Source organism: Plecotus auritus, assembly GCF_963455305.1.
Source record: "Plecotus auritus genome assembly, chromosome: 9".
In the NCBI taxonomy this organism is placed as follows: domain Eukaryota; kingdom Metazoa; phylum Chordata; class Mammalia; order Chiroptera; family Vespertilionidae; genus Plecotus; species Plecotus auritus.
This window is the reverse complement of record NC_137783.1, coordinates 127,098,873-127,124,229: the sequence shown is the minus strand read 5'-3', so window position 1 is coordinate 127,124,229 and position 25,357 is coordinate 127,098,873. Positions and strand designations below refer to the sequence as shown.

The 25,357-nt window shown below is 41.9% G+C and overlaps 1 protein-coding gene across 2 annotated transcripts in view; it reads right to left on the bottom strand.

Annotated features, from left to right (window-relative positions):
- NELL1 (neural EGFL like 1) overlaps positions 1-25,357 on the bottom strand; it is a 721,145-nt gene that overhangs the window by 39,423 nt on the left and 656,365 nt on the right. The window contains exon 16 of one of the 2 annotated variants that reach the window (XM_080687783.1): positions 9,439-9,579. The exons of the other annotated variant lie outside the window; for it this stretch is intronic. Within the exon in view, the coding sequence (XP_080543909.1) occupies positions 9,439-9,579 (141 nt within the window). The remainder of the gene's footprint in view (positions 1-9,438; positions 9,580-25,357) is intronic. 2 annotated transcript variants of the gene reach the window in all.

Here is a 25,357-nt window from a genome sequence, read left to right as displayed (position 1 = left end):
GAGATCGGCTTCAGTTCCCTTTACATCTCTAGAGTCTGAATAAGCAACTGGCTTCCAATTACAGTGTCAGAGTTGCCTTGGCCTGAAACATAACATTATCAAGTCTCCACTTACCACAATGGAAAGGAGAGAAGGTGCCAAAATATTATTAAATAATTAGGGGGTAGGTTGGCAAATGAAAAGGAGACAAAATATCTATTCAAAGGAGAACCACGTTAGGCAAAAACATAGGGACTGACACTATTTAGCTTAGAGACAAAGCGGCTATTCATACCAAAAAAGCCTTTAGAAAAACCACTCAGTACAATATGGTAGAGTTGAGTGAATTACATTTTTAAATAATTACAGCAAAAATGAAAGCAACAGACAAAAAGTCCCACGTTAATGAGTTCCTTACACCAAAATGAAATGGTAGTGTAAAAATTGCTGGCAATGAAAGGACAAGAAGTGTGCTTAATAACTTTTTGTTGCAGAAAAGCACACACAAAACGTCTTTTGAGCAGCTCATAATTCCATAATACTGAACAAAGAAGGTTTCCTAGAAATCCCTAGAGTAGGCTCTATCCATTCATACTTTTCCAGTTAGTGTATACTGTAGAGTGCCAAGTCCAAAAGGTGCCCGCCAAAAAAAAAAAAAAAAAAAAAAAAAAAAAGGTTTGAAAGCCAAATACATTTGGGACAATAACAAAATAACAATGCATCATAAAGGCTCTGAAACTGCAGCTAATAAACTAGCTAAATTCCATTAATTTAGACTATCCCACATATATTTCCTCATAGAACCCATTGTTGAAAAATACCCAGCATTAGTGTCCTAAAATCCAGAGTTTAATAAATGCTCTGTTGCAGTCACTGCCCCACCTGGGCTTTTACCACTGATGCCGACTATAGGGCAAACAAAAGGCTTCAATTAGTCAAAATCACTTGGTTGTTGCTCTCTCTCTGCCAAGCAGAAGCCAGACTCCACTCAAAAATATGTGTCCTGCAATGCAGAGCTGTGCTTCTGAGTTCCCTGCAGCTGGGGACAGCAGGCAGTGACCACTCAGACCTCAGCTGCTGAGCACAGGTGAGCTAGCTTCCTCACCTGCCTGCCAGGTATGCCTGTCTTTTTGACTCATAAGCTTTTGATCCCCATGATGGTGATTGGACATCATCCCGTAGCAATATCAGACACTCCCATCATCTTGAGGCTACTTTTCCCAGGGAACATCCTGATGCACTCAGGTGACCTCTTAGATGGCCATCAATCTGGGTCATTTGTTCAGTTATGGGATGGCCCCAGAAGGCACTGGCATGGAACAAAACCTGAATTCCTCTGCACACACACACAAAATAAACTAAATTAAGAGATCAAGCACTTTGTACTAGGGTGTATGTACAAGAACACAATGAAGTAGAAAATGAGGCAATTAGCTGAATAATCATCACTATTTACACCTTAATTTAATCCTTTCATAAGTTATCTCCAGTTAATAAACAACCAGCTGAGGCAATTGTGGGAACAGAAAGATACACGGCTCTTTCACACATGGCTGTGCCACCGGATGTTTCTCCTCATTGGATACCCATCTCACACGAAGATTTTGGCTCTTGTATTATCACTGGCACAGCAAGACCTGAGCAGGCAATAAAGAAATACTCTTGTTGCTTTACTGTATATTTCAAAAATCTTAAACATGTATATAGTCCTTAGGAAGGATGTTGAATACCATTTCCTGGAAGAAGAAATCTACATGATCACACTCGATATACTGAACATCTCCCTGCCTCATTTTCTTTGCCCAGTAAACAGATATTATAACAGTTCCCACCTGGTGGCCTTGTTTTGAGGATAAAGGAATTAGAAAGTGCACAACTCTTAGAAGAGTGCCTAGAACATGAAGCAATCGTTCTTTCTTAGCTATCATTAACATTTATTTTTATAACTATTATATATCTAAACCCTCCCATCCTTCAGGTCTAATCATCCCTATGCAGTCTGGAAAGACTGATCTTTAATTACCTACAAATTTTACAAGGTTGACAGTTTCACAGTTAATTACAATCGTATCAGAGTGCTATTGGTCAGTATGTGCATGTTGATTTTTGTCTCCAACTTGGTGTTTTACACTCCCTGAAGGATAAATTCTCTGCATCCTCCATACCATCTAGATTAGTGCTAAGACCACAGCAGATTTATTTTTATGGATAATCCTACCTAATAAAAGAGTAATATACAACTGACTGTCACTCCAACACACAAGATGGCTGCCCCCATGTGGTCAAAGATGGCCACCCCCATGTGGACACAAGATGGCCACCACAAGATGGCCTGCAGGGGAGGGCAGTTGTGGGCAATCAGGCCAGCAGGAGAGGGTAGTTAGGGGTGACCGGGCCTGCAGAGGAGGGCAGTTAGGGGCAATTGGGCCGGCAGGAGAGCAGTTAGGCATCGATCAGGATGGCAGAGGAGTGGTAAGGGGGTGATCAGGCTGGCAGGCAGAAGTGGTTAGGGGCAATCAGGCAGGCAGGCAGGCAGGTGAGTGGTTGGGAGCCAGCATTCCTAGATTGTGAGAGGAATGTCCCAGATTGGAGGGGGTGCAGGCTGGGCTGAGGGACACACCCTCCCCCATGCATGAATTTCATGCACTGGGCCTCTAGTATATATATAACAACTCCATGATGATTATGAAGAGTTTGTTTTAATAGTGTTCTAATTCTCCTCCTCTTTGTTATCACCCACGTTAGTGTACCTGGACTAGACCTGAGGTCTCCTGGCTCCCCATACATGGAGCACTGCTTCAAAGACCAAACCTGTTCCCCCTGCTCCAGGGCTGACCATGACTGCCATTCAAAAGGTGTTTGAACAACAGGGAAATTGTCATTGGAAATTTACTACACAGGGCTGGGCGTGGCTTACAGAATAGACTCTATAGTTAGTTTAATGCCCTATTAGAATAAGTTCCCAAAATGTCTGGTTTTAGTTCCAAAGTTCAAGTGGAGAACAGCACATAGGCCAGGCTGTGTCAGCTGGACAGGCTGAGGGTGAACAATAACCGTGGGTTTGTGACTGAGTTTAGTGCAATGAACTCTACTCCAGTATCATTTTGTTAAGTGTTTATCACCAAACTGGAGGGTGTACATTGACCCTCCCTTAGAAGTCCCAGAATATATCCAGTTCATTCTACATGCTGAACATCTCCAGGTGCATGTATGTATGCCTGGACTTGAAGGGGAGCAGAAAGCTCCCATAGGGTCTCATGGGACAACATCTGCAACATGTGTTCATGACCACTGTCCCTTTTCTGTCACCAGATGTGCAGGGAAGGTACTGACATCAGTGGATAGCCAGATGATGTTATTGTCAAGGCTAAGGTGAGGTCAGATTAACTGTCAAGAACCTGCCACCTTGACATCCTGCCTCATCCCCAAAGCCCTGCCCTTGAGTTCAGTGGATAAAGTAATTCCCAATGCTCTTAGACCAGACTGGATCGAGTATATCTCCATCTGGGTCACACTCATTTTCTCTCATTCTATCCTTGCCTTATCTCATTGACTTCCAGCTGCTCTATGTAGAGTACATAACTCTAGTGGTGGGTTCATCACTGATCTTCCATTAGCATATTAAAAGCAAAAGCTTTGAGATCAAACACACCCAGATTATGGCCTTTGTGTGCCATTTATGGGCTTTGGAATTTGGAACAAGTTATCTTAATCCTGGGGCCCTTTTCTCATCTTTAAAATGGAAATAGTAAGGGGGTTTCCTTCCTATGGTAGTTGTGAGATCTCAAGTAGACAAGCATGCAATTCCCTGGCAGAGTGTCAGGCTCCTACCACAGGGGCTCAGTTGGTGAGGATGGCTAACATTATGGGGCACTTAGAATGCAAGTGCTGAACCTGCTCTTTCCATGCTAGATTATTTAATCCTCACAATTCTGCTGGAGCAATTATGAGGATGGCACTTTTGTAAATTGCTTAGAGTAGTGCCTGACACAAAGTAAGCTCTCAATGTTAGCTCTCATTAGTATTACTGTTCCTGTCTTCATTTGACTGATGAGGGAGTTGAGGTGAAGGGGGGTTAAATGTTGACTATTAGTACCTACTACTTGCCAGGACATTTGCATAAAGAATACTTATAGCAGGAAATATTTCGCCAGCACCTATTACTTTAATCATTGTATGGTAAGGACATGAAAGCTTAGAGAAGTTAAATATCTTGCCAAATGCTTCTCAGTTAGAATGTGGTGGAGTTGGGATTTGAACCTATGTGGACTTACCACCTGCCTCTCCACTATACTGCACTGTTACCTCTAAGGCTTCATTGCCCTCAGCCCCCCTCCTCAGTGAGGTTAGCCCAGGGAGCATTTTCAGGTTCCAGCCGTTTTCATCTCTGCTCCTATGAGAACCACACTCTGGGCAGGAGCAGCAGGACCAAATTCTTCTCAGGCCATTTCAATCAACCCTGACACATCAACACGTTAAAACTGACATCTTCCAAAAACATTCCCTTGCAACCTCTCCTGGCTGATCTATGTGGCTGTGCATGTTAATGCCAGTTGCTCAGCTGCTCTGACCACACAATCCTCACTGAGTCAGTTACAGGGACCAGAGAGCAGGCCCCAGCATCTGGGAACTGTCTTCCCACAATCCAGTTCTGTGAAGGAGGCAGTATTGGGAGGCCGAGAGGGGCTGTGTCCCATAAGAATAGCTACCGACCAATAAAATAGGGTTTACTGGTATTTGAAAATCTTATTTGATGCCCAAATATGTATGACCAACATAATTTAATTCAATACAAGGTTATAAAGGATAGCAAAAGACCTAAACTGCACTCTGGGCTACAGAGAACTGATGGAAAAGACAAGCCTGATATGTAAGTTTCATAAAAGAGGTACAAACATATAACTGTGGGGACATATAAGAGGGAGGCATTTTTTTATTATTATTAGAGAAAATCTACAACAGTGATTCTCTAGGTTAACTGAATACTCTTTCTAATCACTTGGAGACTTAACAAAAATAATGACCTTCATCCAAATCCTACAATAGATCAACTGAACTAGAATCCCAGATGTGATGTCCCACTGCAGGTATTTTTGAAAAGCTACTCAGGGAACTCATTGTAAAGCAGGTTTGAGCATCACTAATTTCGGGGAAGACCCTCATCAGGAATTTCACAAGTGGAAATGGGGATAGGGATAGAGGGGTGGTCAGGGAAAAGCAGACAAGAAAAGGAGTAGAGAAAAGAGAGTACAGGATTTGGAAAGAGTGCACGACATATTTGAGTATGCTTGATGATCCACACAGAGAATGAGGGGGCACAGAGGAGAACAAAAGATACATGCACAAAAAAAAAGATCATGGAGACAGATTGACATCTGAGGGAGTTGGAATCTATTTTTAAAATATGTAAAAATTCTGCTCTTTATACATGCCACTATTAATTATATATCAGTTTTCATTTCCAAATGACCCAGATAATTATCTATAATAATAAAGGCATGATATGCAAATTGACCGAACGGTCCAACAGTGGAACCACCTTCTAGATGACCTTCTGGACAAAGCTGGGGTTGCTATGAGGGCCCAGACAGCAGTTAGGGTGGCTGTGAGGGCCTACCCTTGCATGAATTTTGTGCATCGGGCCTCTAGTGCCAAGATAAAAAAGCAATTGCTCACCACTTCTGTTAAAATAAGAATCATTGATCCCCACCACTGTGTCCAAACAGAGTGCACTGTACCCTAAGGAACAATGAGTCACTGTCATCCTCTTCTGCAAATACCACTTGGCTAATTTTTGTGTGCCCCTCTTTCCTGGAATTATAAAGATACACTAAAAAAATCACACACACACATACACACACACACACACACACACACACACGAGAGAGAGAGAGAGAGAGACAGAGGGAGAAAGAGAGAGAGAGACAGAGAGAGAGAGAGAGAGAGAGACAGAGAGAGAGAGAGAGAGAGAGAGAGACAGAGAGAGAGAGAGAGACTTTGCTTAATCTTCAAGAACTCTGATTCTGTCTGTCTACAATAGTTAAGACTAGTCATTTCTTCAATATGTGATCTACTCTACTTTAGGATAAACAGGCAAATCTTAAACACTTCTAGTCACGAAAGAGTAAACCTTGCACGGTGCTGTTCTTTATGACATCAATAACATTTGATGCTTACAGTAACGGATGAAGTCAACAGAGCAGGTGTTATTATCCTCATCTAACAAAAAATGGTATGGAGTGACATGCCACTGTTCTCCTAAAAGCCTACAACTGCCACATTTCAGTGTCTACCATGCAATTCCTGCTACTATCTGGGGGAAAGCATAGCTGAGTACATATTGCTAAAACACTTAAAATTATTTTTAAAGATTGTTTTAGTTGCTATTTTTTAATGTAAGCATTAGTAGCTGATATTATTAAGGGCTTATTCTGATGTGATAACTTTCAATGCCATTAAGATAGGCTCTTGTGATCCATAATATTTCTGGTCATAAATTCCTTAGGAATGAGATCTTGCCTCTTTCACACCCATATTCCCAAAGACTGTGCTGATGCAATGGTTATTCTCAATAAATATTTTTTTCTGAATGACAAGACTCACATGATTTTGTGATATTTGACATCTCGTGTATGTATCACACTCTATAAAAAGAGTTATGTTAAACTAAATAGAAAATAAACCTGACCTTGATGTAGTTTTGATTGTCTATTCCTCAATCATTCGTGCCTCAAATGCCTACTACTACATGTTTACAGTGGTCTATTGGTTGGAGGTGCAGTGGTGAAGGACAGACAAGGTCTCTGGCCTCAGGAAATTTGCATGTTTGTGGCAGAAGACAATCACACACAGGCATATGCACAATAAACTTGAGCACAGAAAATGATATAGAAGATGTGGAGGAGAGTGAGCGATACAATGGAATTGACTGGGGAAGGACTACTTTAGACAAAATGTTTTTTTCAAGGGACCATTTCCTAAAAAAGTGAAACTGTAGCTAAGACTTAAATTTAAAGAAGAACAAAGTCATGTGATAAGACAGGAGTTGAGTGTTCCAGACACAGAGAACAGCAAAGGTCCTGAAACTGGGTGAGTTCATTGTCATGTTCAAAGTGTGAAAAGATCAAAAAGGCTAACATATATAGGGCACGAGTCCAAGAGTTAGCCCTGGAGGCCACGCTAAGAAGTTGGAAATTTATCTTACATTCAGTGGGAAGGCAATAGAAGGCGGAAACAAAACAGAGACATGATCTGATTTGTAAACCTCTTTCAGTGAGAAATAATTCTGAACCAACAGAGTTCCCTGAACTACCGAAGGAATAATAAATGATGCTCATATTTTCGTTCTTATTAAGACTAATTTACAAAGATATTTCTAAAAGTGTGGAAATGAAGGGAAATTCAGATGAACAATTACCCCCAAGTTAGAAATGCCACTAATAAAAACAACTCTGCTCCCTTGGCAAGGAATCCCGTTTGTGAGGTTTTCCTGGAAGGCCAGCGATCAGTTCATGGATGAACAAAATGCCTCCCAGGGACGCAGCAGCTTCTGTCCACACCGCCCACCCTTCACCCCCCAGGCATGCCACTCAGCAGAGCAGAGAGGAACCAGCAGGTGAGGGGACATGACATCTGTCATCCTATCAGGAACATTTATGAGGGTGACAGGGAATGCACTGATGTAATTGATAGTTACATAAGAACAACAGGTATAAGCAGGGACTGCCCTTGGGACCTGGGATGCTGAGTCACCCTTGACCCGGGCTTGAGTCTCCACTTGTGTGACAACAGCGATGCGCCAGGGGTCAAGGTGTCATCCTTTCTGTGACTGTGTTTCCTTACCGGCACATGACGTGGTTGCATTTTTCGTGTTTATTGAATACCAACTACCAAAGTGTGTCATTGGAGAGACAAAAAAAAATAAAAGCCTATTTCATGCTCACAGTCTAGTCTGAAAGCACAAACATTGTGTGGTGGTATAATAAGTCAAGCTGTAGAAATGCACACCAGCTCTAGTTAGCAGAGGGGAGGAGTGATGATTCCTCTGAAGACATCTAAGAATGCTTCCTGGGGGCGTGGTGGTACACCAGCTACTTGAGCTTGATCTAGTCCTATTCACAGAACACCTGTTTATACTGAGCTGCACATTCCGAGCTGTATGTAAAGCAGGAATATGAAGACCCAGGATAAATGCAAACCGCTCCCTGAGGTTGCATTAACCGTGAAGAATCATGGATAGAGCATGGGGCAGAATATGCAGGAACATTTAAGATCATAACAACTAATGTTTATTGAACATTTAACAGATATGAATACAATTAATTCTCACAACACTTCTATGAGGTACAGACTAGCTAAGACTTTTCCCAAGGTAACCTACTTAGAAGAGGCAGAGCTGGAACGTGACTGCAGGGAATTTGGATCAAGGGTCCATGCTTTTAACAATGACACTGCAGGCTTCTCAACAGCACCTCTAAACTGTGCTAGATAATTCATGTTGTTGCCTATTGGCCCATAATTCATCTTTGCTTTAAGGCAATCTCAGGGGAGAAGTTAAAAAACACACAAGTAGATCCCTGTAGCGACCTTTACAAAAAAAAAAAAAAAAAGATATGCAATGAGCAGAGACAAGGAATTCTAACTCAGCCACCTGGGCTTTGGGAACCCCTGGTCAGAATGCCTGCCTGCTAGGTCTATCCAAATCAGCCTTAAGAATCAGCTGAGTCCACATGACATAAAAGAACTGAACCATCCAAGGCTCTCATATCAACAATTACATTTTTTATCAGCTGCTTGGATTTCAGGAAAGTGGTGAGGTCCTGAAGGTGAAGAACTCCATTGTTAACTTTCTCCATTCAGCATTTAATAGAACCACAAGCAGGACTGTGATTAAAGGGGACCTTGCAAGGATGGTGGTGGTAAGAGCAACAATAATAAGGTTAATGCCACTATATGTTCGTGCATTGATTCAAGCGTATCATCTTTAAATACACGGTATCCCATTTAATCCTAACCATGCATGAGTATTGTTATCCACATTTTTGCATATTTACAGATGAAGGCTCAGAGAGGCACCATGACCTTTACAGTACAAAAGCTCCAATTCAAATGACACTTTCGAAGTCCAGCTACATTTCCTTCTCTCTCACAGCTGTGTCTCCAACAGCTAAACATTCCAGCAAGCCGCCCTGATGTCCTTTGGAAAGAACTAAATACCTTAGCATACAGACCCAGGCTCTGCCTTCTGACTGCCCCTGTTTCTGTATAAAAATCTGAAAACCTCACACTGCCTAATTCACAGCCTAATCCATGAATTGCCAAGGGAGGGAGCTTGAAAACAGATGGGTTTAACCAGCGAGGGGTCGTATTTTAACACCAGGAGCTGAGGAGAGTACCAGAGCTAGCTGCCCCTCCTGCAAAGGCTCTAAAGGATGGAGGGCAAGGCTGAAAGCTGCTTACCAACACAGGACTCCCCGGACAGTGAATAGGTCCCATCGTCATGGAAACCGCTTCTGCACTCACAGTGGTACCACCCTGGCAGGTTAACGCAGCGGGAATGGTGGTGGCACTCAATGATTCCCTCTGTACATTCATCAATATCTGCCTCAGAGAAAAACACAAGCCCACCAGGACATTAATTTCTTTTGGCACTAACCTTTCAGCAAACACCTAAACATGCTCATGTCAACATAGCAATTACAACTGCTCAATGACCTGAAAATGCAAGTTACAGGAAGAACCAAATCCCATTTTCTCCAGAATCCACATTGGAAGCTTCATGCTCAGATGCTTTCCTATTTATGGACCAAGAAAGGGGAGCTGATGGCCATGGAGACAGTCCCAACTGCAAGTGCAGTGTAGGCTTTGGAGACACCAAAAACTAAACTGAGGATGTCTGGCCCAGCTCTGTTACTGCGTGCATATGCCGTTACTCTGATTCAGTAACTCCAAAGTAGTAATTCCAGATCTTATTTAGGATTTTTTTTTTTACCATATTCCATGAACAAATAAGTTGAGTCAACTCTGGATTCACTAGTGTTAAACCGATGTTTCTTATAGTACGGTCTTAGAGGCTTATCACATTTACATGCCCGGCACAGCTTAGAGAGGAGAATAATATAAATGCCCTGTTTCTTAACTACATTTGGCTGGGGGAAGCTTTCTTTGGAGGGGGGTGGGATTCCTTAATATCTTGAAAACTGGTGTTCTGGGGAGCAGAGTTTGGAAACTACTGTTCTCATTGTTTTAAACCTTCTGATTCACTAGAGGACTTGATTTATGACCATCAATCAGAGATGCTCATTCTCAGTTATTCCTGACAAAGGCGAGTCCTCTGGGTGGTGTCCACTCAGTGCTAAGGACCATAATTTTTAGCCCAGCAAACACCTGGAGTGTGCATAGACTCTCCAGCCCAAAGGCTGCCTCTGGGCTGGAGGGCCTGACCTTTGCAGAAAGAGGAGCTGTCAATAATGAAGCCAGTGTCAGCTCATTCCCGCCATGTAATTATTTCTTGGAATACAGCCACTGTTGGCTGGGAATCGTCCACTCGCTCTCCTGGAAATATCTGAACCTCAGCAGTCTTATATGAATAGAAATCTAATTAATATTGGGATATAGCACATCATGATTAAAACCCTCTTTGCGGTCTTTTTCACCAGTTCCCTGCTGTAGGTGTCAGCTCAGGGCAATCAGCCACCAGTGGTCCTATTATCTAGACAAGCTCTGAACTGTGCAAGGAGCTGTAAATGCAGTTTGAAACCTGTCACTCTCATCATGCCATTTCAGCCAAGAAAAGAGAGAAAAGGTGTAGTATTTATTCCAGGCAACTCTGGCTTTAGCTTTAGCGTTTTCCCACCAACTGCCCTCTTCTTCCTTTATGGCTTTTATGAAGGGTCCATGCAGTCTTTTGACATACAGCGTCTCTTAGGTTTCTAAAATCAGTCTGCCCTCAGGACCCAGGGCTTCTATGGCACCTTCAGCAACTGCAGCCAAGGTGTGTGGACATGTATTATAAATCTCCACAGAATGAATTTGCAACTTCTTCTTTGTCATTTCTGAAATTGTACAGGTGTGCAGCTCTATAGGACACACCTTGGGTCACTAAAAACTTCAAAAATTGAAACAGAGAAGTGACTGGAGCGATGTTTCACCAAGAGGCAGGGCTGACCCTAGATTATGCAGGCAGTTCAGTATTTTTTAATATGGGTTACCCAGGGACACACATCACCAGAAGACTGATTTTCAAAGGTAATGTCTCTACATTCAGCTCAAAATACTCTCTGCAGTGCAGCAGCAACAAATTCTCCCTCCGGCATTTATTTCCAATGCTCCTAAGAAGGCAGTCTGGATCCCCACAGACCCTGTCACTTCTAGACCACCAAGAGTATTTAGGTAACAACCATGTAGCCATCGTGAGTGTGGTGGGGAACCAGGAGATACCAAAGCAAAGCTTCTGAAATAAACAAAACAAGGCTATGTCCTAGCTCCCGGAAACAGGCCTCGTTCACGTTTGCTGCCCTTTCACCCTCAAAACCACCCCCATGTGGAGGAAAAATTATTGGAAAACGTTACAAATAATTCCTCCAGGCTTTGATTTAAAGGGCAATTCCTAGGAAGAGGAATGGTGGCAAATGATTGTAAATGTTGAAAAAAAGTGCAGATATTTTTATTCCCAAAATGGAATGATAAGAGAGAGCAGGAGAAGCTTCCGTGGCCCAGCAGGACCAAAGCTCTTGGGGCAGGGCTCTCTCAGGGAATGAAGAACATCACAGGTACACATCTCTGACCTCCCCTGAGACAAGCAATCCCTGCGTGGCATTGAACACGAGAAAAGGCATGGAGCTGTCCCTTATCTGTGAGCTACATGGCCAGGGACTCGCTGGGAGTAGCCAGAGCTCATCGCACACTGGCACCTGGAAACAAGCCTGCACGTTGCTGATGTGGGTTCAAGGTTTATACCTGAAGCCAAACATTTCATTCCCCATGCAACCAGACTCCTTGAGAGGCACTCACATTTTCATCGTGTTCCTATAACCACCTGTTTCTTCTGCATAGTCACAGCAGGGTTAAAAGCAACCACCACAGACCCCAATCCAGAACACGCTCCAAGGCTTCTTGGCAACATTGTGGGGGCTTTAGATATTATAAATGGGCTGTGGCTGTCTTTGTCCTCAGAGATCCGTTTCTCCTAGCCAGCACTTGCCATAGGCAAACAAACAAGACAGATGCTCTGGGAATGAGGTCTCGGTGAGTTCATTGTGGAATCCAGCTCTGTCTCTCAAGGATTTCTGATAAATTACAGTGAGCCTGGCTCATCACACAGGTTGTCAGCCATCCCAAGGGAAAGGGACAAACAAAAATAACCATGTTTTCTTCCTATACCAAGTCCTAGGGTTGTGTTTAAATTTCATTTTAATCCAGCACAGACCTTAAAATGTGGCAGAGGAAACAAGATATGCTGGGGGGTTGAGAGTGGAACCTGTAGTATTCATTTCTGGGCCCTCAGTGCCAAGTGTCAGCAACATAAAATCTCACATTACAGCCCAGGTCAAAGGGCTAACAAACAGTGACACCAGGTTCAGAGTGACCCAGGACCCGTGTTTGTCACTAGTCTCTCAAGAAAGAAAGCTGATCCATCAAGAAAGGAAGTTTTACGCAAAGATAACTTATTCAGATCATATTGGTTGAGCTGGAACTATATGCCAAGGATGGTTTTTGTGCTGTGGTGGCTGGAAAGGTGACAGGCACATGATTCCTGAAACCCAGGAGCACCCAATCAAGGGAAGGGGATATACACATTCATCCTTCAAATCCCAGCCAATATCACCTTCTCCAACTCCTCCACGTACACAGTCCCCCACCTCTATATATACACACATCCATGTCAGCACACATCTTACTGTATATCACACCTATTGTCCTTTTGTGTCCATCTCACAAATGTAAATTTCTCAAAAACCTAAGAGACAACATCTTAGGTTGACATTTCTTGTGATAGTGAGTATCAAGAATACAAAGGTGCCCCCAAAATGTTTGTGGGAATGAATGAATGACAAAATAAATGACAATGAACTAAATGAAAGGAACAATGAAAAAGAACTATCCTAGAGACTCAAAGGACCACAAGATTTCCTGGTGTTTGCAAATCACAAAGATGTAATGTCAATTCACAAAACTAAATGTAATGGGGTTAGTTTAAACCTTATATGTTATTTACCGTTAAAAAAACGCCATGTGGTTTTATTTAATACTTGCTTCTATGTCTAATCTTTAGAGATTTTTAAGGAAACACAATAGGCAACAAAAAGACACATCGTTATAATTGCCTTCAAGGAAGGATCCTGCCTATACCTGGAGTTCTTTATCAATAGGGAAAACAGATGACTACCCAAGGTTTTTTCATAGGATGTGCCCTAAGTAACACACTTAATCCGATTTGGACTGTACAGTGAATATGCTCCCAAAATCCTTTTGCAAACAAATCCTTCGATTCTTGCAAAATGCTAGTATCTTGAATTGGATGAACATCTTCCTTTATCTGATAGCCTGCCCTCTCAGATTTGCTACTTGAAGATTTATAAAAGCAGCCAAGTTTTTCTTAAAGCTTATTTCCAAGGAGATATTTTTGTATTTCATATTAATTGGTTCATAGTGAAGTACAGGCTTAAGTTGCATTTGAAATACATATTTTATCAGGATTTATGAGGAGGTGGCATCATAAGAAAAACTTTTCATACTTTTATTCATTCAACAAAAGCTTATTGAGCACATATGTATAAAGGATTGTATTATACCCTGTGATACCGAGATGAAAAGATAAGTTTCCTGTGCTCCATACACTCAGAGTCTATCAGGGCAAACTGAAATGTAAAAAAATAACTGTGGTTAAGAACATGGGCTTTGGAGACAAACATAACTTCAATTTCCCACTCACCACCACAGGAATACATTGTTTATATTTTTCCAAATCTTTGTTTTCTCATCTGTAGATTGAAGAGAATAAAAATGAACTCCATAGACTGATGAACAAAGAAGACTTTTAAGCAAAATCTATTATATTTCTTCTTTTGTATAGAATATTCACTTTGGAATCTTTATTGCTGCCAACAATCAGAAGATGGGCAAAAATAACTCATATTAACTTGTAACCAGGAAACTAGTAGAGATTGCAAGATGATACTCTTTGAAATAATTATAACATTGTAAAACATTCAGGAATAGAATCAGTGAATCTATAATATATGCCCCCATTAAAATGTGAATTCTCTCCTCCCAAAAGGTGCACAAGTACGCTGAACACAAACCTAATTATTATCTAATATTTGCAGAATGCTAGGATTGTACTCAACAAAACATGCATCAGAATGTTTGCAGGAAACTTAAAAGACAATATATGAGACAGAGAGAGAGAGAGAGAGAGAGAGAGAGAGAGAGAGAGAGAGAGAGAGAGAGACTGACTCTGTGGTAGAAGAGGGTAGCTTTCCCATCTCCTCCTCTTCTTGGGCTCCTGAGGCTGTGTCCTGAGCACACCTCCCCTCCTTTGCCGATGGGTGAGGCCATGTGAGTAAGCCAGAAATAATGTAATTCCAGCATGGCTCACAATAAACCCGTGTATGAGCCTCCACACTGTTTCTACCTGCCCACTGGGGCTAAGCTGCAGGGAAACCTTGAAGCCACTTGTTAAAAATGGCAGCGTCTCTGTCTGCCCGGCTTCCTGCAAGACTGCAGCACAGACTGGGCCCTGTCATGGACTATTTATACGAGCAAGAATACATTTCCGTTTTACTGGGCCAGGACACAGTCTGGGGTGCCTTATTGCTACAGCCAGCATTTTCTGTTTGGATAGACTCCTTTTCATATTCAGGAGAAAGACTGTGCTCTGGTCAGAACTCACGCAGACACAAACAAGCAATCTCTGACAACAAAACAAGCAAACAAGAAAAGAGGCTCCGTATCAAATCACTGACTATTGTACTTAAGTCAAGAGTCAGATAACATGCAAACAAGACCACACTTTGTAGTCAGCTATGCTTGAGTTTGAGTCCTGGCTCTGTTCCTTCCTGGCTGGGTGACTCTGAGCAAGTGATTTATCTTTTTTCAGCTTCACTTTCCTTCACTCTTAAATGAGGACGCTATTACCTAGCTCATAGTGTTGTTTTAGGGATTGAATGAGATCAATGTATTAGGGATTGAATGAGATCAATGTAGAGCCACTCTACAAAGCAAGGCAGGAAATCATTAAGTATGTAAAAATGAACATTCTCTAATTTCTGTGTCCATGTCAAGACAGTCCAAGTATGGAGGCTTCAATTCCCTACACATAAAACGGAAGGATTGTGCTACAGCATACGCCAGTCCTCTCTAAGCTCTAATACCTTAGGATGGGAGACATGGGCTGTGGGCTTATGCCTTCATCTGCTACTAGACAGCTAAATGGCTGCTATAAGGTTTAAGTGGCCTCTTTGAACCTTGATTTCTTCATAAGCCAAGCTGTAATTTAAAAAAAAAAATGCATGTTTTGTCTGTTTCACAAACGAAACTCTGATAAGGTATGAAAAAGCTCTGGAAGTCAATTTACTGCTACACAAAGTATATGGTGATATACTGTGTCTTCTTTATAAGTCCTGATTAGCCACTAGTTTTGGTTCATTAAGCTGAAAGGTGCTTGTTATGAATAACAGTGGCAGTGGCATTGGTTATAGAACTGTCTGCCTTTTGTACATCTTTCATTACTGACTTGGCATGAGAGAATCGGTCTCTTCTTGGTGTTGCCCTCCTCATGTTATCTCTAAAGTCTTTCTTTTTTGTCTATTTTCTAAACACAGCATTCCCAAATCCTTCCATAGAGGACCAATTTATTTGCACTTCAACTCTCCTCTCTAGTCTGCAGGTTCAACGATAAACATCTCTAAACTGAGCTCTAACATAAGTTCATATACAAACTTATATCTCCTAAGAGTTCACTAATCTCAGAGGCACACAAAAGATATGATTCTGCACATCAAAGCCAAAGGAAGAGCCAAGGACAAAGTTTGGAGGAGAAATACAGATCTAGGAGAATGGGAAGCAAGGAAGCATGGAGAGAAGCCCAGCAATGAGTACCTGAATAAGTAAGTAGGTTCTGAAGCTTCTTTGACTTTGGTCCATCAGTTGCAAATTACACTTTAACCTTGCTTCACACCCCTCACCCTCTTAAAAAATAAACATATTGGCCAAAACCGGTTTTGCTCAGTGGATAGAGCGTCAGCCTGCGGACTGAAAGGTCCCAGGTTCGATTCCGGTCAAGGGCACGTAACTTGGTTGCGGGCACATCCCCAGTAGGAGGTGTGCAAGAGGCAGCTGATCGATGTTTCTCTCTCATCGATGTTTCTAACTCTCTATCACTCTTCCTTCCTCTCCGTAAAAAATCAATAAAATATATTTTAAAAATAAACATATTGGCTCACACAATTAAAAATCCCCGGGGCTCTACTCTCTGGGATGTAGATAATCAAACAGTATCACCAGGACTTTGATGCCCTCTACCTGCTCTTCATCACAGTAGCTTCACTTTAAGCAGATGCCTTTCCATAGAGTAGTCCCCAGCTGTTCTAGGCTAACATCACTGGAAATCCAATGAAAAGAGAGATTCTGGGGTTTTTTTTAATTCATTTTTATTTATTTCTAATGGGAAAAGAGAGGGAGAGAGAGATAGAAACATCAATGATGAGAGAGAATCATCGATTGGCTGCCTCCTGAATGCCCCATCCTGGGGGGGTCAAGCCTACAACTTGGGCATGTGCCCTGACTGGGAATCAAGCCGTGACCTCTTGGTTCATAGGTTGATGCTCAACCACTGAGCCACACAGGCCAGGCAAAAGAGAGATTCTTAACAAAAGTATTGACACAAATCTATGATTTGAGCCTCATTGGTCTCAATTTGGTCCCTTGATGATTCAGGAAGTAATCAACCATCCCTGGAGCAAGAAATAAAAGCAGCTTGACTTAAACTATCTTGAACTGAGAACTGAGCAAGAAATATGGAAAGCCATGACTAGAATGGGTGGTGTGTTTGGGGGAGGTGAAAGCAATAGAGTCCCATTAGCCCCCTTGTATGTGACAGCAGATCATGAGATGGGTATCCTGGCTCACAAAACCATGCTACTTGGGGCAGTCCGCAACTTTTTCTCAGGGGTACTTCTCAGTCTAAACGGTACCTTCAGATCTCCATTCTCCTCTTAGACTCAGGTCAAAGTTCCTGATACATGCAGCCGTTGTTGTCAAGAAAATCAATATAGTTACCAATGACATTCCAAGAAGGAAGTATAAAAATTTCCTCTTTGAAGATTCTAGGAAGATGACAGAATAAACTTCATACTATTAAGGGTCACATAATGTGTTCTGGCAATTCTTTTGGGACAAACATTTCATTTCATCATCATCATTATTGTTGCTGTTATCATCATCACCATTTGAGACCTTGTTTTATAATAGGTCTGGGGTTCATTACTCTCAATATGTTTTTAAATTCCTCCATCAACCTTACATAAACAAAGATTTTCCCAGCCCCTTGGTCCAGTCATTCATCTGTTGGCTGTACATGCAGGACCTGCCTTTCCTCTGTTGACCCCTGAGAGATGTATTTCTCAGACTCTTTGCCAACTGGCGTTGAGCTAAGTGTGGCAGATTGGAGGCCTGGTGAAACTTAGGAGGCAGAGGAAGAAGCGGGCACATCTACCTTTGGTGGCATCTCTGACAGTGGCTATGCCTCTGCAGCCCAGGTAGTGGGAGTGGCTTAATGCTAATCTCTAGGGGACTCCTACTTCCCCCCACTGCTCATTCAACTCTTCTAGCACCTCTGTAAATAATTTATTCTAGTAAATCACCTCCACTGACTTACTGCGGAGGTTTTTGTTTTACTGTTAGGTTGTGACCCACACACCACCTTCCTTTCCTTTCTGGAAGAAGAACCTTGACTTATTTACGTAAAGAGCAGTGATTCCTTAATCTCAACATAAAGAGTAAGTCCATATCCCAGCCCCAGGGGTTGACTCACTCCTGATCTAAATCAGTGGTTCTTAAAGTGCAGTCATCCAACTAGCAGCATTAACACCAGCAGGAAATAAAACAGACATGACAATTATCAGGTCCTACCCCCTCATACTGAATCCAAAATTCTGGAGGTAGACTCCTGCAATTTGTATTTTAACAAACTTGTCAGCATCATCCTGAGGACCATACTTTGGGAACCACAGGTCTACAATAATAAAGTTATCCCTGACCTGCTTCCCAGTAATTTGTCCAGATCTGGGCATGTGACCAAGTTCTGGCTAATGAAAAATAAGGGGAAACCTGCAGGGGAAGAGAGTGGGAGTGGGGTTGCTTTTCAAGATGAAATGACAGAATTCCTGACATGCTCCTGCTATTTAGCAAGCTGGATGGAAGGCTTGATGACTGGAGGTGCAGCCAACTTGGTACCATGGGGGAAAATCCAATCAAATCACAGACACACAAACTGGCCTTCTGATAACAGCGTGCTGCTGAACAAACCCTGCAGCCAGATTTTTTATCATGAGATAATTTAGGATTTTATAAGTAACTCACAATCACTTGAGTTTCCCGTTACTTGCAACCAAAAGCAATTCTAACTAGTAGGATATTCTTATCCCTATATTTCAGATAAGGCACCAAGTCCCTAAGAGAGCAAATCATTTCCATCTAGTACATAGTATGGTAGATTGAAACTTGTTTTTCTCTGATTCCGAATCATCAGTAGCTTACTCTACCTCTCAATAGGTCACACTGTCACTCTCAACAAACTTGATCCCTGTGACCTGATGTGTTCAGGATACTGAACTGGCTAAGCTTTACTTTTCCCGCCCATGCCATTCTATCGAACCCTGAGAACATTAATCCTTGATTAAGACAGTGGTGAAGCCGTCTTGAACAATGCTTTGTTTTCCAGTTTAAAAGGAGGAATGCAAGTTTGTTTTAAATGTATTCTTGCAGGATGTTAAACCTATCTCTTTAAGACAGTTCCACATTTTTTCACTTGGAGTATTTCAAAATGCTGCATCATTCGTAATGGAGGTATTTATGCAGACACAAAAAATACGATAATTTGTCTGCAATTAAAATAGAGAGCTTCAACCCCCCAGTGAGAAATGGAGAATTTAAGTAAGTCCTTTAGAAACCTTTACCATATTTCTGTCACCATCTGATTATACTGAGAGAAAAAATTATTTCATGTTGCATAATGGCAGACAAGCAACGATTATAATGAAAAACTTCTTTTGGAAAAAAATAAAAGCTTTTATTTGTCACATTCACAAAGTTCTGTGATTTTGGTTTTTAAAAGAAAGAAAATTATCTTTTTTCCCTCTCTTCTGTGAGTTGGGGAAAAAAATCAAAAAAGAGAAAAGTGAAGCGCACTCTTAGACACAAGGCCCTGGGTGTAAGATTCCCGAAGGCATGTAGGCTGGTGTGTCTGGCTGTAGCTCCTCAGCATCCTAGATGCGTTTGGTTTGAAAATGTCTTTGCAGGACTGATGCTGCTCACATGGGATCCAGAGACAGGAGTGGCCCCATGAGTCAACTTCGGAATCTTGGTAATTTGAGGAGCTCAGAACCAGGTCCCAGTAACTACAAGAGGAAACAAGGTGTATAAATAATTTCCCTTTGAATAAACAACCACTCAAATTGAGAAAGCACGTAGGCATCCGAGAAGACAGGTTACTGAGAGTGTAGATTACATGCGGTGAGGATCACTCAGACGTGAATTAGAGGATGTTATCATCGCCTGTGGTCATGGGTCCTATGTCCTTTTTTAGTGCCTATAAAAAAACAATAGCTCCTTTGAATTGTGTGATTTAGCCACTGTAATACCTGTGATAACTAAGAATGTCTAAATTCTATGTGATTAGAAAGCATTGCATCATACAGGAACAAAGGAATGGAATTTTTATATGCTACCATAGTCAAGGTCATACACTCCAAGGATTAGAGGCTCCAAGCAGGCAGTCTAGTGCAGGGGTGGGCAAACTTTTTGACTCCAGGGCCACAATGGGTTCTTAAACTGGACCGGAGGGCCGGAACAAAAGCATGGATGGAGTGTTTGTGTGAACTAATATAAATTCAAAGTAAACATCATTACATAAAAGGGTACGGTCTTTTTTTTATTTTATTTCAATAGTTTTATTCATTTCAAACATTTTAACAAGAAGAATGTAAACACTAATTATTATAATTTGAAACTTCAAAAAATGGAGGAATCATAGCACAATAACATACCTTATATTGAAGATGGCAAAGGCAAAATAAAATTGCCTAACAAAGGAAAAGTACAAAAGCCTTTCAAATTAAACTTAAATATAATAAAATAATTTAAAACGAAAACAAATAGAAAAGAACAAAATGTGTAAACAGTAAATTAAACATTTTCTTTAGTGCAACTTCCAAATTATGCCCGGGACGTAGATGTAGATGGCAATGTAGACTAGGTTGAAAGGTTTTTCGTCTTTAAAACATCAACTTCAGTGGGAACAGTGTTGTTGGTCTCCTTTTAGCTAATGCTCTGATACTGTGCTCTCCAGGGGCGTGTCTCCCTACATCACCACGATAACGTGTCTACGCATTCCCAGGGTGATGTCGGGGGACACGTCCGCGGGCATTACAAGGAGCCCCTGGAAGATTGAGAGGTTGTTCCTTCTACTGAATGGGCGGATATAAATCCGCCCACTCAGAAGAAGGAGCTGCGGCCGTGTTTCCCGACGTTGCCATGTTAACACTGCTGCTGGTGAAGGAGCGGAGGGGAGAGCAAGAGAACCCTCCACTCTTTCGGCTCCTTGGGACGGATAGAACAGCTGAACGGGCCGGATCCGGCCCGCGGGCCATAGTTTGCCCACAGCTGGTCTAGTGGATGATGTTTCCCAGGCATCAGTAAACTGGGCGGAAAACACGCCCTGCCCCTGGGGAGCAGCTAGTACTTAGCTGCAGGAAATGTCCCCATCCCAGGCCATGTTGGAATCCCAGCAAAGAGCACTCCTTCATGCAGTTGAGTGTTTACTGGATAATTCTGACTATATGGTTGGTTTTATTATTGTTGATGTTGTTGTTGTTATTATTATTATTATTATTATTATTATTATTTTAAATACCAGTTAGGCCAACACAGGGCAGGACACATGAAATGTATTTTCTTTGAACTTGAGCCCTCTGTTGGCAAATGTTGAGTCCTATTACCATCCTTTTACACACAGAAAATGTGAGGCTCAATGAAAGACGTGATTTACCTAAGGTCCCCTACTTGTTGGAAAAATACCTAATAACATATACCATGAATCAGTTCAACGATTGTGTGAAAAGTAGTGATGCCAAACTGCTAGACATACTTGAAAGGTGCATTCTCTGTCTCTCTGTCTCTCTCTCTCTCTCAACACACACACAGATATTTATCACCTCATATGTGCCCATAAACTTTTCTAGATGATGAAACATAAAGAAAGAAGAGAATGAACATTTCTTCTATGTCTATTAAGTGCCCAGGCACTATGATTCAGTCTCCATGGCAGCCCTAAGAAGTACCACTTATTCTCCCCATTTTACAGTTAAGAAAACCAAGAACCCATGTCACTCTCCCAAGGCCACAGGGCAGTCCATGAAGGAGTTGAGATTCAAGTGCAGTGTTACTAATATGAAGTACTCCTTTTCCTGCTATGCAATACTACCTATTCATGGTGCCTTCTGCGGAATCTTAGGTAAGCGTACATGAGTACATGGACTCTTTGAGAACCTCACAGTCTATTGAGGGAAACAGACTTAGAAACAAACATCTCTCTGGAGGAAGCCCTATGCTAACTATACTGAGAATCTACATAATTTGCCAGGGGGAGGGGGACACACCCAGCACCAGGTCTGCAGGAAGCTACTCAAGCTCAGTCAAGCTTCACTTGCTTGCCCCTTGCCAACCTGCAATGAAGCAAAGTGGAGATGCCAACCTACTCCCTGCAATTTCTAGAGAATGTTCCGGCTTCGCAATCAAACTCAGACCATGAGTTCCTAAGGAGTGTTTTTGCTGTGAAATGCTGTAGGCTTGGCAGCAAGCCTGACCCCTTAGGCAGGGGCAGCGTGGCACCATGTCTAATGTGCTGTCAGGTGCTGTATTTTGTTTGCGCCTCACACTCCCACCTGAGCTGGGCGCTTTGGGATTCAGACTCTCCCTTCAAAGATGTTGAAGGGAGGCTCAAGGTGAAGAGCCCTGCTGAGAAGTTCCGCCTCCTGGCTCAGTGTTCTCTGCAGCCTCACCTGCTAACTGTTCAGGCACTTGGGAATAGAGGAGAAAGGATATTAGAGGCAGGAAATAGAAGGAAGTTCCCCCGGAGAGAAGTTCCCCCAGGAGTTAACATGTTGCAGTGGAATTTGATTGCTGTCGGTGATATTTCTATAATCTCCTTCATCTCCTGAGCTTTCACTTTTATTGCATCTTTTTGGTTTCAGTAATTTTCCATCAGCTACTCGCATTTGTCCCCTCCCATCCTTTTCCTTGGTTTGCACCAAATATTGAGATTTTTTTTCAGAAAGGACAAACACAACAGCCATCAAATCCCCTGACTGTTTATGTTCAGGATCACTGAAGGTCAATACTGTAAAAACAATGCAAATGTCTAAAAACAAACAGGAAAGAAGAATGAGTAAATAATTCAAGCATCCACTCATGATTGCTCAGGAAAAGCAAAGTCATCCTTCAGAGCATGTCACTATTATTGTTGTTGTTTTTTATCCTCACCCGAGGGTATGTTTTTGTGTGTGCTTTTAAATTGATTGCTTGAGAGTGAGGAAGAGAGAGAGAGAGAAACACTGATGTGAGAGAGAAACATCAATCAGTACCTCCTGTACCTGCCTCAACTGGGATTGAACCTACAACCCAGCCTTGTGCCCTGACCAGGAATTGAACCCGCAACCTTTTAGAGTATATAGGACTACGCTCCAACCAACTGATCCAACCTGCCAGGGCTCAACATTTTTTATTATTGTTATTGATTTATCCTCAGTCCTATCCCATCTTTAAGCTACAGGAAAACTTTCTTCTAAGAAGGACTCCATCATCCATTACCATCACCCCGACCATTAGTATCAGCTTCATCTCCTAATTCCTGGCTTCTCAAGAATGACATGGGCAAAGGAACAAATACATTGAAAATTGGTCTTCAACAAAGTAGAACAGGAATGAAACTGTACAAAGAATAGTTTCCCATTTCCTAGGGCAGGGATTTCCTGTCACAAAGCACAGACCTCTGTACCGGATCTATTCTGTGGCCTCAGGACAGATGACCCAAACAGTCAGCCCTGGGAACAGAAACAGCCCACGCACATTGAGTGCTTTTGCTTAGCACGCAGAGAGTTATATTTAACAACTGACCCAGGTGCCAACAGAAAGAATCTGGAGATTTCACATACAAATTTTGGATTCCTGGTATCTCTAAAAAAATCTGATCTAGCAACATCGGACCCACGTTGCCACATGGCAACCACTGGTAGGAGATGAGCAGCAACCACTGCCTTTAAAGAGGGCTTAGTCTCTTGATGCAGAACGGTCCATACGTGGCTCACTTTACTCATGCTTGACAGGTGTCAATATCTGAATTTACAACACCTGTCAGAAGAGGCTGCCCTCATGCTGGCAAAGGCAAGAGAATTTCTAAACTTTCTGTACGGTGCACATCTGATATTACAAATATTCTTAGTATACAATCTCTATAGAAGCATTTTGATATACCAAATAAACACAAGAGTTAAACTAAAAATCATAAGGCAAATATTTAAATTCATGTAAATTAATGTGTTCAGGATTTCAAGTCAGTGGATCTGGTGAGGTAGAATGTAAATGGGCTTTGTTGTTCTATATCTGTTGCAAATATTTTTTTCATGGTCATGTAGCTTATGTTTTCAGATGGTTTGGGGTTGAATTCATAGACCTGTCCTTTCCTTATTGTGTGGTTTTGGATTCTTTGTCCTCATCTTTCTTACCTTTAAAATAGAGATAATAATGCTTGCCTTGAGATTGTTGGGACTATTAACTGAGAGGTGAACTACTGTTTCTAGCAGGTGAATAAACATGCTGGTTTCCTTTTACCCTACATCTTTGCTACCAAGGTTACAGAGTAAAATTCTATCTGTTCCTGCCTTTTAGGAGACACGCACATATACAACTAAAATATATGACAATAATATAATACAGTTATAAATCAAATACCGTTAACTACAAAATCAAAGCTACTACATCATTCTCGATAGCAGTAAAATCCTGGGATGGCATACTCCCTGATAACATGAATTCAAATATAGTATGGTTTCTGAGTGGAAATTACTTCTCATTCTCTTTCTAGCCCTCATTATCAAACATAGGTGAAATAAAGTGCTTAACTTTTGGGGAGATAGAAAGAGAAGGCGAGACCAGCAGTAAACAGGAGGTGGCCCTGTTTCAGGGATGAGAATATGCCCCATTTGCCCAGTATTCTTGTGGGATCCTTTAAACCAAGAGGATACAACTTACTAGGACATTTCCGGAACAGCAGCAGTAACCAGCCAGGACAAGGGATATTGAGGTCTGAGGACGAGCACCACCAGGTGGCACCAAATAGCAGCTTGGCTTATGTGAGTGTGGATCCTGGAGCTGACTCATTAGGCCAGCCTCATTCCATCCTGTTTCCTTAACTTTGTTATGAAGTATCCTTGCATTTTATACATTTTAATATCTTAGGCCCACTTTCACTTAGCATGGGTGTTACTGTATTTGGATTTTAATGAGATTTGAACTCTATTACAAATCCCTATAAGAACTGGATGCTCCTTACCTCCTTACTCATCCCACACCACTCTTCCCTGAGCTCCCCACACTCCAGACATTGCCTTTCTCAAATCCATCATCTATCCTGAAGCCTTTGCACTAGCTATTTCCTCTTTCTATCTTAATACACACAACCTGCTTCTTCTATTATTTAGGTCGCAGCTCAAATGCCACCATCACAAAGAATCCTTCCTAGATCACCTTTTGAAATAGCTTCACCTCTCAAGTCGCTCCCTGCTCCATCACACTGTGTCTCTTCTTCACGACACTAGTCAGACTTTGACATCTGGTATATACGTTGGTGTACTGCCTCTTTTTCTCCCCTGACTATAGGCCCCCGAGGGCAGGGACTTTTCTGTTTTGCTTACTGCCATGTCACCGCATCACTCTGGTTGTTGGTGGGGAGGCAAGCTTCATGAAAGGCTACTGTGGGTTACTCCTGGGCTCTATTAAGCAAATAGATTAAGCCAATTAGTAACTCTAGAGGAAAAGCACAAATAGGGAAGTTGCAGGAAACTAAACTGGGTTAGAGGAACTAAGAGAGTATTCAAGTGAA